This window comes from Oncorhynchus masou, chromosome 16, assembly GCF_036934945.1.
Source record: "Oncorhynchus masou masou isolate Uvic2021 chromosome 16, UVic_Omas_1.1, whole genome shotgun sequence".
In the NCBI taxonomy this organism is placed as follows: domain Eukaryota; kingdom Metazoa; phylum Chordata; class Actinopteri; order Salmoniformes; family Salmonidae; genus Oncorhynchus; species Oncorhynchus masou.
The window spans coordinates 15,587,961-15,602,399 of record NC_088227.1 but is presented as its reverse complement, the minus strand read 5'-3'; the positions used below and the strand labels follow the sequence as shown (position 1 = coordinate 15,602,399).

General features: G+C 47.9%; 1 protein-coding gene across 2 annotated transcripts in view; it reads right to left on the bottom strand.

The window, feature by feature from the left end:
* lama2 (laminin, alpha 2) overlaps window positions 1-14,439 on the bottom strand; it is a 160,474-nt gene that overhangs the window by 98,261 nt on the left and 47,774 nt on the right. For both annotated transcript variants that reach the window (XM_064990886.1, XM_064990887.1), the window contains exons 11-12: window positions 13,959-14,099; window positions 8,760-8,936 (exon numbers count right to left, since the gene is read on the bottom strand). In XM_064990886.1, coding sequence (XP_064846958.1) covers window positions 8,760-8,936; window positions 13,959-14,099 — 318 coding nt within the window. The remainder of the gene's footprint in view (window positions 1-8,759; window positions 8,937-13,958; window positions 14,100-14,439) is intronic.

Here is a 14,439-nt window from a genome sequence, read left to right as displayed (position 1 = left end):
CTCAGATACAATCGTATAACTCACAATCCTACTGGAGCACAGTGGCTGATTCTGAACAACCATAGTAAATTGTATTTTGCGACACGAGGACAGATTGAGTTACAGGACAAATAAAGAGAGCGCTGTGAAGAGAGGACTTTGGGGTTCGGATACACTTTTATACATCACAGGGGAGGCCGTGTTAAAACAGAGACCGAGAGACAGAGTTGCCAGCCATCCCACACCAAATATGACCAGACAAAAGATGGAGCGAGAGAGCGGGAAATACAAAAACAGAGGAGGGGGTAATCAGGGCCCATCTTTCAGGAAATGAACAACAGACCATCCAACCTTCCGCTGAGCTTCTGAAAACAAGAGTCGCACCGTGACCCCGGGAAGAGTCGCACCGTGACCCCGGGAACCCGTAGATCCTGACATCTGTTCCCCCATTACGAGCTCTGGCTCTGTTGACATTAATATCCAGGAGGCATCAATGTGTGTTTTCCCACCGGCCACCCACAGGAATGCTATAAAGAGGGGGCTCTGCTCAGATCCTCTGACTGCCTCCAATATGGGGTCCTGTTTTGTTTGTGCATAGTGGGTGATGATCCAAAACTAGGGCTTGGAAACACGGACATCTGGGGAACACTTTAACTGGCCCCAACGAGACAGTCCAAAGTGAAAAGATCTGGGGCAGAGACTAAATGCTGACTCAAAAGCTACAAGAATTTCCCTACTTGCTTGTCCATCTGTAACCAATACCATTTGTTTGGGTTGCTGTGCTTTATGGAAATATTTCCGCCATGTTTTTCTAAAGTATTTGGGGTAGATGTAGATCAGAAGAACTAAGCAATTTAACTAAAACAGTTGGAGTATCATTAAAATAATTGGCAAGTACTGTATAAGCAAGCACAAATCTTGTTTCTAAGCAACCCACACATTTATAATAGAGTTCTGTTCTAAAAAAAAAACTCAAAACAAACCCACAAACAAAAGACGATCCACTTATGAAAAAATCTCCAGTATCTGCTGAATGAGCAGGCAGCTTTGGATGCTTCCTTGTTGCAGTTCATCAGACATTTAAGTGGCAGAGCCTGGAAATGGGGCCGTTTGTGCCCTGCAGTCTCTGCCCCTGCAGTGTGGAGGGAGTAGAGGGAGTGGAGGGACGACCACGGTGTGTTAGCCACAGCATGCAGTCTGGAGCTGCAGTCTGGTACAGGCTAGGAGTGGCTGAATATCCTCCTCTCTACTACTGTCAAGTGAGACAGAGGAGCACAGTATAACAGTATCTACTCAGAGCTCTGTTAGAATCCTATAGGTGGCGCTCTCTCAGTCTCTAGTCTATAGGTCCCCAGTGAAGACTACCTCGTACAGGGGGCCCAGCCCACAAATGAACCCCCCCCTCCCACACACACACAGTAAATAAATACATTCATATGGGTAAAACAATCATTGGCACCCACCCATGCATATTCTCTTGGGCACTCGGCGCTCCGTCGGCCTTGTCAATCTGAAGGCGAGGGGTAATGGCCCCCGCTCCTCACTGGGAGAAAGTGCTGAAGTGTGTACTCAGGCAAGCGCTACCGAGATGGGTTCATTTATCATCATAATAGTCTATTACCCATGATAGGTCACAACTCAGTGAAGAGGCAGCCACAGTAATTGGTGCTATTCCTTTCACTTTGCTTGGCCAGGGGAGGCAAGGAGGCAGCCCTCGGCACAAGGGCAAGAGTCAATCAACACGTGGAGATTTCTGTCTAAAAAAGTTAATTTGAGATTTGTTTGCAGGTTTATGGGTTTTATTATCTCCTGTAAATTTGTCACCACATCCCCTGTTAAATGGAGAAGCAGGATATACGTGGTCAAGAATCAGTTCTAGAAGTTAAAGGAATAGGCAGCAATTAAGATGCATTTTTCCACTGATATGTCAAACAAGTGAATATACAGCTGTACACATTTCTTTTATGGGGGCTATATTTGTGACGTGGTAAGTTTGGACCCAGATGCAGAGAAGCGACCAGATGAGGAATCAGTGGTTAAAGATAAACATAATACTGTACTGAGATACGGTAACCGTAGGATCACAGTACACTTGAAAAAACAACAAACACCAAGTCTCGAAAAATCACGCAGGAAGTGAACACACACGGTAAACAATTCAAGCTTCTGCTAAGGACCACATAAACACACCTCTCTTAACAGGGACACAATCATTAAATAATAAGACAAACCTGAGTCCAATAAAAGTCTCTAGGGCGCTCACTGTCGCCCCCTGGTGCCAGGAGGAACCATAACAGTATCCCCCCCTCTAGAAGCGGCTCCAGCCGCAGAGTCATGACGACCACCACGTAGTTGTTTGAAGTCTCTAACAAGACCCAGCCCAGGATGTCCCGGCAGGCACCCACGCACGCTCCTCGGGACCGTAGCCCTCCCAGTCCACCAGGTACTGCAGGGTCCATCGGACCCGACAAGCCTCCAACAGATGCCGGACCATGTAGGTCAGGCAGCCATTCACAAGTCAAGGGGGCGGAGGAGCAGGTGTGGGGGGAGAGCATGGACCTTACCAGCTTGAGACGGAACCTGTTAAAAAACAGAGCCCACCTAGTCTGCGAGCGTTCAACCTCTTGGCTTCTAGGAATGAAGACCAAATTCTTATGGTTCGTCCAGATCACGAAAGGATGAGTTGCCCCATCCAAAAAGTGTCTTTACCCCTCAAGAGCCCACTTAACTGCCAAGAGCTCCTGGTCGCCTACATCGTAGTTGCGTTTTGCTGGCGAGAACAACTTGGAGAGAAAGGAAAATGGGTTCAGTTTCTTGTCCTCCTCGTTCCGCTGTGAAAGGACCACCCTTGCTCTGGTGTCCGAGGAATCCACCACCACCACAAAGGGACGAGTTGGATCAGGATGAACGAGGATGGGTCCAGTGGTGAAATGTACCTTGAGCTCTATGAATGCCCTGTCAGCCTTGGGGGTCCAGCAAAAATGGGTCTGGGACTTGCTGGTCAGGACCGTGAGAGGTGCCACCACACCAAAGTTGCGTATAAAACACCTGTAAAAATTGGCAAACCCGAGGAAAAGCTAGACCTGCTTGAGTGAGGTGGGACAGGGCCAGTCGGCGACCGCCTCAATCTTTACGGGGTCCATTTGGATGCCTGCGGTAGAGATAATGTGACCCAGGAAGTAAACCTTGGATACTTGGAACTCCCACTTCTCTATCTTGACATATAGTTGACTCTGCAGGAGGCTTCTCAGGACTTGGCGGACGTACATTATGTGTTCCAGAAGGGTCTTGGAGAAGATCAAGATGTTGTTGAGGTAAACAAAGACAAACCGATTCAACATATCCCTAAGGGTGTCATTGACCAATGCTTGAAAGACTTCCGGTGAGTTTGATAATCCGAAGGGTATGACTAAATACTCATAGTGGCCACTAGGGGTGTTAAAGGCAGTCTTCCACTCATCTCCCTCTCTGATTGTCACCAGATTGTAAGCGTTGTGGAGGTCCAGTTTGGTGAAGAATTGGGCCCCTTGGACCAACTCCAAGGCGGAGGACATCAGGGGTAGGGGGTAATGATTCTGGATCGTAATCTGGTTCAGCCCTCTGTAGTCGATGCAGGGATACAGGCCTCCATCCTTCTTACCCACAAAGAAGACTGCACCCGCAGGGGATGTAGAGGGGTGAAGGAAACCTGCCTCCAGCAATTCCCTGATGTAATTGTCCATGACTGCTGCTTCAGGGGTCAGGAGGTAGTACAGACGACCCCAGGGAGTGGTGGTGCCGGGTAGGAGTTCTATGGCACAGTCATAAGGACGATGCGGGGGAAGGGTGGCTGCCTGCCTCTTACTGAAAGTCTCCTGGAGGGTCAAAGTATTTGGGAGGGAGAGTGGAAAAGTCTTGGTCTTCAAGGGATGCAGGAGGAAATGGTGAGGCTCTTGGTGGGGGTCTTAGACATTTAGTCTGGCAGTCCTTACCCCAGTCTAGTAGGTGTCCCATGGACCAGGAAACTAGTGGGTTATATAGCACTAGCCAGGGGTACCCTAGGATAAGGGGGTTCTCGGGAGCAGTGATCAACAGAAAACTAAGTCTCAGAGTTTCACCCCAACCTGCAATAGAATGGGCTTGTTCTGATATTCCACCAGACCGGAGCCAATGGGGCATCCATCGAGGGCTTGAATCTGCTGAGGGATTGGACAGTTCACGCAGGGGATCTGTAACTCTGGCGAAGTCTTGATCAATTAAATTATCCACGGCCCCAGAGTCCACAAATGCTGGAATCTGGTGCTGACGGTTGTCTCAGTGGAGGGTTGCGGGTAGTAGCAGATGGTGATTGGGTAGCCGGGAGGTACCTGCACAGCTCGTCAGGGTCTCCCCCTGTCCTGGCAAGCAGCAGCCTTCGCGCATTCACCTGTCATGCTCTTGTGGGCTCAGACGTGTGCAACCCAGCAGCATGGGATCCTCCATACTGGGCTCAGTGGGCTTGGTGTGTTCAGGAAACCGGAATGCTGGAATGGTGTCAAAAGGGCATTGTCTCACCCGTTTCCGGATGCGGTTGTCAATCAGGGACTCAAGGTCCTCTCCCAGTTCCCGAGCGGCTAGTTCATCTTTGATGGAGTTAGACAGACCCTTGTGGAAAGTGGTAACCAGTGCCTCCGTATTCCACCCACTCTTGGCAGCAAGGGTGCGGAACTCAAGGATCTGTAAGATGGTGGCTGCTGTTCTCATACCACCATTGCACATGCCAGGGCCTTGCCCGAGAGTAGAGAGATGATGTAGGCGATCATGGCCCGATCGGTGTGAAACGAGAAAGACTGTAGCTCGAACACCAGAGAACACTGGGTGAGGAAATCCTTGCATCCTCCTGGGTGGCCGTCATACCGCTCAGGGGCTGGGATCTTGGGTTCCCGGTGCAGGTTCCCTGGATGAACCACAATGACATCTGTAGCACTGGGCGATGAGACATGGGCATTGGCCCCTTCTGGGTTGGGGCCGTGCCGTGGTTGGAAGAACTTGGCAAGTGCCCGAAGGGTCCCGGAGAATTGGGAGAGCTGTTCTTGCTGCCGTCCTAACAGTGCTCCTTGGTGGGCTACCACATTCCGGATATGGGTGATATGGGTCTGCTGGGTCCATGTTGTGGCAGAAGCTCACTGTGACGTGGTAAGGTTGGAACCAGGTGCAAAGAAGAGACCATACAAGGAATCAGTGGTTTAGGATAAACATAATACTTTACTGAGATACGTTAGCCGCAGGATCACAGTACACTTGAAAAAACAACAAACACTACTAGTCTCGAAAACTCACCAAGGAAACAAACGCACAAGGGAAACAATTCGAGCTTCTGCAAAAGGCCACAGAAAACACACCTCTTTTAACAGAGACACAATCATGAAATAATAAGACACACCTGAGTCCAATAAAAGTCTCTCGGGCAGTCTCTACCACCCTCTGGTGCCAGGAGGAACCATGGCAACATTGTGTTAACTTCATTCTAATTACTGTGTGGTGATAATCTGATCTGTTTTACCTGAATCTCAAGAACTCTAACTCAACAATGATACAAACTAAGTGAGTTTATGATGGCGCCGGAGGGGAGGGCTGCTGTCTTATCGGCTCTTAACCAACCATGTTATTTTGTTAATTTTTTCGCATTGTTTGTTTGGTACATAATGTTACTGCTACTGTCTCTTATGACCAAAAAGAGATTCTGGACACCAGAACTGTGATTGCTCACCTCAAACTGGATGAAGAGTTCTTCAATGAGTTGGACAGGAGGGATATACTACTACAGACACTCGACCAGGCCCAGATCCCTGTGATTCGCTGGAGAAGGAAACTTAACTTTGTGTGGAAAGATCAGGGTGCCTATCGAGGATCAGGCGACGAGTGGCTAATCTGCCCTTGCCTTCCATCCTGCATGTATATCCTACCAACGTGACATAAAAACTGTAATATCTTGTGTTTCACCGAGTCGTGGCTGAGCGACGACATTAAGAACATACAGCTGGCGGGTTATAAACTCCATCGTCAGGGCAGAACAGCAGCCTCTGGTAAGATACGGGCGGGGGCCTATGTATATATATGAACACTGGCTCCGACCTTTTGCCCATTTCAGGCTTCAAACATAAAGATATAAAACTGTATTTTTTGTGAAGAATCAACAACAAGTGTCTTGCAAACTTTATTATATTTCAAACTTTTTAACAAATCAAAAACTGAAAAATTGTGCAAAATTAGAGCTGCCCAGTGACATTTGAGCCTAACTTTTGCTGCGATTACAGCTAAATAACTTCTATGTCTCTATAAGTTTTGCACATCGAGAGACTGAATTTTTACACTGAAACATGCATGAGAGCATCAGCTGTTCTGGACGGCTGTGTGATCAAGCTCTCCGCAGCCGATGTGAGTAAGATCTTCAAACAGGTCAACATTCACAAGGCCGCAGGGCCAGACGGATTACCAGGATGTGTACTCCGAGCATGCGCTGACCAACTGGGAAGTGTCTTCACTGACATTTTCTACCTCTCCCTGTCTGAGTCTGTAATACCGACACATTTCAAGTAGACCACTATAGTCCCTGTACCCAAAAACACTAAGTTTACCTGCCTAAATGACATGTCTTTAGCCATTAAATACTTTGAGAGGCTGGTCAGGACTCACATCAACACCATTATCCCAGAAACCCTAGACACACTCCAATTTGCATACCGCACCAACACATCCACAGATGATGCAATCTCTATTGCACTCTACACTGCCCTTTCCCACCTGGAGAAAAGGAACACCTATGTGAGAATGCTATTCATTGACTACAGCTCAGCGTTCAACACCATAGTGCCCTCAAAGCTCATCAATAAGCTAAGGATCCTGGGACTAAACACCTCCCTCTGCAACTGGATCCTGGACTTCCTGACGGGCCGCACCCAGGTGGTCAGGGGAGGTAACAACACACCCGCCACACTGATCCTCAACACTGGGGCACCTCAGGTGTTGCGTGCTCAGTCCCCTCCTGTACTCCCTGTTCACTCATGACTGTATGGCCAGGCACAACTCCAACACCATCAAGTTAGCTGATGACACAACATTGGTAGCCTATAAGTAGGAGATCAGAGACCTGACTGTGTGGTGCAAGGACAACAACCTCTCCCTCAATGTGATCAAGACAAAGGAGATGATTGTGGACTACAGGAAAAGGAGGACCGAGCATGCCCCCATTCTCATTGATGGGGCTGTAGTGGAGCAGGTTGAGAGCTTCAAGTTCCTTGGCGTCCACATCACCAACAAACTAACATGGTCCAAGCACAGCAAGACAGTCGTGAAGAGGGCACGACTAAACTTAATGCCTCTCAGGAGACTGAACAGATTTGGCATGGGTCCTCAGATCCTCTAAAGGTTTTACAGCTGCACCATTGGGAGCATCCTGACGGGTTGCATCACTGCCTGATATGGAAACTGCTCGGCCTCTAACCGCAAGGCACTACAGAGGGTAGTGCGTACGGCCCAGTACATTACCAGGGCCAAGCTTCCTGTCATCCAGGACCTCTACACCAGGCAGTGTCAGAGGAAGGCCCTAAAAATTGTCAAAGACTCCAGCCACCCTAGTCACAGACTGTTCTCTCTGCTACCGCACGGCAAGCGGTACTGGAGCGCCAATTCTAGGTCCAAAAGGCTCCTAAATAGCTTCTACTCCCAAACCATAAGACTCATAAACAGCTAATCAAATGGCTACCCCATCTGGAACGCTGCTGCTACTCTCTGTTATTATCTATGCATAGTCACTTTAACAACTACCTACATGTACATATTGCCAAAAATTACCTCGACACCAGTGTTCCCGGTACATTGACATTGACTCTGTACCCCCTGTATAAAGCCCCGCTATTGTCATTTTCTGCTGCTCTTAAATGATTTGTTATTCTTATCTCTTTTTTCTTCTTCTTTTTTTTCTTCTTAAAACTGCATTGTTGCTAAAGGGCTTGTAATTAAGCATTTCACTGTAAGGTCTACTACACCTGTTGTATTCGGCTCATGTGAGAAATAAAATTTGATTTGATTTGAACTCTATTTGGAGAGGGAAGGACATAGTAAACAGCAACAAGCCTCCCCCAAATACATAAAGCCCGAAAGAACGAGACCCGTGTGCAGTCATAAACTCTGGTAGGAACTGGAGCGAAATGTAACAATTTCTCTTTTCCATTAGAAACGAGGCTGTCACTTTTAATGCATGTCACAATGGTGATAATTCACGAGATGAAACATGGCACCACGGACGTACAGGAGTAATTGTGTTGGGCTTTGAGCGTCACGTTAGCATGAGAGAATTCTCTGCTTCAGTGTCTGATCCTTTTACTGAAATCCTGCTTGACTGCCTTACGCACACACACACACACACACACACACACACACACACACACACACACACACACACACACACACACACACACACACACATATATTAGTTCCCTATTGTGGACCCCTATATAAAGCTCATAATGATGTGATGTGCCTTTTTGACATTAGGGAGAGCAGAGTAAATCGTCATGCCTGAAGACGTTTGTAAGAGAAAAAATATATTATTACAGAGTTCATGGAGCGAAGCATTGCTTTCCCCCAGAATGCAGTGAGAGGAAAATAATGAGTTAGAGACAATGGGATGGCAAGACATGCAAAGGCTATGAGGAGAAGAGGGAAGAAGCTAATAAAGAGTCAAACTTAAGACTGAACAATAGTTTGTGTGTGTGTGTATGTGGTGTGGTGTGTGATAAAGAGGGCTGTTGTGGGCTGACCTTGTTGCCCAGGTACTCTCCAGGTGCGCTCCAGTAGTAGATAGCAGGAAGGTGTCTCCTGGCTTCCTGGTTATCGATCCTGAGTGTCTGGGGCCTGTCTCTGTCTCTGCTGGCGGCGGGCCACACCTTCCCCTCCCCATCCTCTGCTGTGAGGGACCAGCCGGCCATGGATGTCTCCTGAACAGAAACACATAGAATATGGGTTTGATTCTATCAATGCATGCAGAAAGCGTCTCACTGTTTATGACACTATGATATGTCCTTGTTATGGCAGTGTTATGTAACACTGCCATAACATGGAGGAACATTTTTCTCTCTGCATTGATGGGAAGGGCTCGTTAGTACGCATTTCACTGTTAGTCTACACCTGTTGTTTACGAAATAAAATGTTTCTTTGATTTGTGATTTGTCCCTTTAAATATTGAGATATTCTGCTTCTGGCTTTACCATGCAGTGTTGCCTACGTATTGCCATCAACTGTCATTAAAACTGTGACAATCCCAAAAAACTCATTTGCTATTTTTTCCCCTCCAATGAACACAGAGACGACTCTTCCTGGGTTGAGATAAGTATCAAAAACATATTCCACAGTCCGATTTTGGTTGAGATATTTTTCGGTGATTTATATTCTTTATGTGCGAGGCAGAGGAAAATACATCATGGTTTGACACCACTCGGCTTCCCTCTTCCTTAAATCACAATGAACACTCTTGTCTGGCAGCCTGCGATTTATACGACAGACGCTTCCCCTTGCCAGGCTATGATCATGTTTGTTTTTTTTCTAGTCGCTCTCATTTTTTTCTTCAATAGACCTGCCAAGTGAATATCCTCAAATGTGGAATAAAGTGCCTTTTCCTCATGTTTTTTTTTACATTAACCTTGTGTGTGTGTGTGTGTAATGACCTGTACCTCTCTGTACCTCTCTCCATCCTAATGACCTGTACCTCTCTCTATCCTAATGACCTGTACCTCTCTGTACCTCTCTCCATCCTAATGACCTGTACCTCTCTGTACCTCTCTCCATCCTAATGACCTGTACCTCTCTCTATCTTAATGACCTGTACCTCTCTCCATCCTAATGACCTGTACCTCTCTCTATCTTAATGACCTGTACCTCTCTGTACCTCTCTCCATCCTAATGACCTGTACCTCTCTCTATCCTAATGACCTGTACCTCTCTGTACCTCTCTCCATCCTAATGACCTGTACCTCTCTCTATCCTAATGACCTGTACCTCTCTCTATCCTAATGACCTGTACCTCTCTGTACCTCTCTCCATCCTAATGACCTGTACCTCTCTGTACCTCTCTCCATCCTAATGACCTGTACCTCTCTCTATCTTAATGACCTGTACCTCTCCTCTCCATCCTAATGACCTGTACCTCTCTCTATCTTAATGACCTGTACCTCTCTGTACCTCTCTCCATCCTAATGACCTGTACCTCTCTCTATCCTAATGACCTGTACCTCTCTGTACCTCTCTCCATCCTAATGACCTGTACCTCTCTCTATCCTAATGACCTGTACCTCTCTCTATCCTAATGACCTGTACCTCTCTGTACCTCTCTCCATCCTAATGACCTGTACCTCTCTGTACCTCTCTCCATCCTAATGACCTGTACCTCTCTCTATCTTAATGACCTGTACCTCTCTCCATCCTAATGACCTGTACCTCTCTCCATCCTAATGACCTGTACCTCTCTCTCTCTCCATCCTAATGACCTGTACCTCTCTCTATCCTAATGACCTGTACCTCCTCTCTCCATCTCTAATGACCTGTACCTCTCTCTATCCTAATGACCTGTACCTCTCTGTACCTCTCTCCATCCTAATGACCTGTACCTCTCTCTATCCTAATGACCTGTACCTCTCTGTACCTCTCTCCATCCTAATGACCTGTACCTCTCTCTATCCTAATGACCTGTACCTCTCTGTACCTCTCTCCATCCTAATGACCTGTACCTCTCTCTATCCTAATGACCTGTACCTCTCTGTACCTCTCTCCATCCTAATGACCTGTACCTCTCTCTATCCTAATGACCTGTACCTCTCTGTACCTCTCTCCATCCTAATGACCTGTACCTCTCTCTATCCTAATGACCTGTACCTCTCTGTACCTCTCTCCATCCTAATGACCTGTACCTCTCTCTATCCTAATGACCTGTACCTCTCTGTACCTCTCTCCATCCTAATGACCTGTACCTCTCTCTATCCTAATGACCTGTACCTCTCTGTACCTCTCTCCATCCTAATGACCTGTACCCCTCTGTACCTCTCTCCATCCTAATGACCTGTACCTCTCTGTACCTCTCTCCATCCTAATGACCTGTACCTTTCTGTACCTCTCTCTATCCTAATGAACCTGTACTTCTCTGTACCTCTCCATCCTAATGACATGTACCTCTTTGTACCTCTCTCCATCCTAATGACCTGTATGGAGATGTACAGGTCATTAGGATGGATAGAGGTACAGAGAGGTGCAGGTCATTAGGATAGAGAGAGGTACAGAGAGGTACAGGTCATTAGGATGGAGAGAGGTACAGAGAGGTGCAGGTCATTAGGATGGAGAGAGGTACAGAGAGGTACAGGTCATTAGGATGGAGAGAGGTACAGAAAGGTACAGGTCATTAGGATGGAGAGAGGTACAGAGAGGTGCAGGTCATTAGGATGGAGAGAGGTACAGAGAGGTACAGGTCATTAGGATGGAGAGAGGTACAGAAAGGTACAGAGAGGTACAGGTCATTAGGATGGAGAGAGGTACAGAGAGGGACAGGTCATTAGAATGGAGAGAGGTACAGAAAGGTACAGGTCATTAGGATGGAGAGAGGTACAGAAAGGTGCAGGTCATTAGGATGGAGAGAGGTACAGAGAGGTACAGGTCATTAGGATGGAGAGAGGTACAGAAAGATACAGAGAGGTACAGGTCATTAGGATGGAGAGAGGTACAGAGAGGGACAGGTCATTAGAATGGAGAGAGGTACAGAGAGGTACAGAGAGGTACAGAGAGGTGCAGGTCATTAGGATGGAGAGAGGTTCAGAGAGGTACAGAGAGGGACAGGTCATTAGGATTGAGAGAGGTACAGAGAGGTACAGGTCATTAGGATGGAGAGAGGTACAGAGAGGTGCAGGTCATTAGAATGGAGAGAGGTACAGGTCATTAGGATGGAGAGAGGTTCAGAGAGGTACAGGTCATTAGGACGGAGAGAGGTACAGAGAGGTACAGAGAGGTGCAGGTCATTAGGATGGAGAGAGGTACAGAGAGGTACAGAGAGGTGCAGGTCATTAGGATGGAGAGAGGTACAGAGAGGTACAGAGAGGGACAGGTCATTGGAATGGAGAGAGGTATAGAGAGGTACAGGTCATTAGGATGGAGAGAGGTACAGAGAGGTACAGAGAAGGACAGGTCATTAGGATGGAGAGAGGTACAGAGAGGTACAGAGAGGTGCAGGTCATTAGGATGGAGAGAGGTACAGAGAGGTACAGAGAGGGACAGGTCATTGGAATGGAGAGAGGTATAGAGAGGTACAGGTCATTAGGATGGAGAGAGGTACAGAGAGGTACAGAGAGGTACAGAGAGGGACAGGTCATTAGGATGGAGAGAGGTACAGATAGGTACAGGTCATTAGGATGGAGAGAGGTACAGAGAGGTACAGAGAGGTGCAAGTCATTAGGATGGAGAGAGGTACCGAGTGGTACAGAGAGGGACAGGTCATTAGGATGGAGAGAGGCACAGAGAGGTGCAGGTCATTAGGATGGAGAGAGTTACAGAGAGGTACAGGTCATTAGGATGGAGAGAGGTACAGAGACGTGCAGGTCATTAGGATGGAGAGAGGTACAGAGAGGTACAGAGAAGGCAGGTCATTAGGATGGAGAGAGGTACAGAGAGGTACAGAGAGGTGCAGGTCTTTAGGATGGAGAGAGGTACAGAGAGGTACAGAGAGGGACAGGCCATTAGGATGGAGAGAGGTACAGAGAGGTACAGAGAGGGACAGGCCATTAGGATGGAGAGAGGTACAGAGAGGTGCAGGTCATTAGGATGGAGAGAGGTACAGAGAGGTACAGAGAGGGACAGGCCATTAGGATGGAGAGAGGTACAGAGAGGTACAGAGAGGGACAGGCCATTAGGATGGAGAGAGGTACAGAGAGGTACAGAGAGGGACAGGCCATTAGGATGGAGAGAGGTACAGAGAGGTACAGAGAGGGACAGGCCATTAGGATGGAGAGAGGTACAGAGAGGTACAGAGAGGTACAGGCCATTAGGATGGAGAGAGGTACAGAGAGGTACAGGTTCATTAGGATGGAGAGAGGTACAGAGAGGTACAGGCCATTAGGATGGAGAGAGGTACAGAGAGGTACAGAGAGGTACAGGTTCATTAAGGCCCAGGCTGATTAACCTTTGATAATGTCCTACTTTGGTCTTAATATGACTTACTCCTTTGTGTCATATAGGTTGAAAATTGTCTTCTCCACAAACAGATTAGACCTCACACACACACACACACACGCACGTACACACACACGCACGCATTCACACACCATGTCCTCTATCTTCCCTCAGACACATGGTCGCACACACACACACACGGCCAAGTACACACACGCAAACGCACGTCCTCAAACCATCCCCCCCACACCACCCTCACCACACATAGCGGTTAAAGAATGGTGGTTTGAAGGGAGAACTCAAGGTCAGGTTAATTGCTTAGACAGATGTGTGGCTGTCTGTCACATGCAGTATCCCACCGTAGATCAGGCCCTATAATCAAGTGACCGGTCTGCCTCCACTGTCCCCTCCTCTCTACCTCCCCGCCTGTCTATATCGCCACCCTACCCACCACCCTGTTTACCCACAATCACCCTCTGCAGATCATTAACCTCTGACCCTCGCCAACCTCATCCTGCCAACATGTCAGAGTGTGTGGGATTTATAGCTGTGTATGTGTGTCTGTGTGTGTGTATGTGTGTGTGTGTGTCTGTGTGTATGTGCGTGTGTGTGTGTGTGTGTGCATGTGTGTGTGTGTGTGTGTGGCTCTGCCTCCTCCTCCACTGCACCCTGTCATCAGCCCAGCCATCAGCACCCTGTTTTAATAAGGCCGGCCCGTAGAGGGTTAACTCTGCAGCACAGCGCCAGGCAAGAGGCACTAATGAGTTGTGCTTGTGGGGGAAAATGAGAGAGCGAGGCCTGGCGTAGTCTCTTACATTATGGTATGTCCAGTGGGAATCGGAGCAGTCACTCGCCACGCCGGAACAGTAGCACTTCTCACAGCCGTGGAGACGCTCGCCCAGGAGATGATAGAAACCCAGTTTGCAGCGGTCGCAGTTCTCTCCCTCTACGTTTTCCTGGAACATACACACACACACACACACACACACACACACACACACACACACACACACACACACACACACACACACACACACACACACACACACACACACACACACACACACACACACACACAAAGACACACACAGACACACATACAAAGACACACCCAGACACACACACAAACACACACAAAGACACACACACACACACACAGCATCTGGATGAGAAGGATGTGCTATACAGGCACTCACACACTGTGACAGCCCACACACCCCTGGGACAGACGTTCCCTCTCTCCCAAGATCACATACTCCAAGCAGAAGTAGACAAAAGTCATTAAACAATAACGAA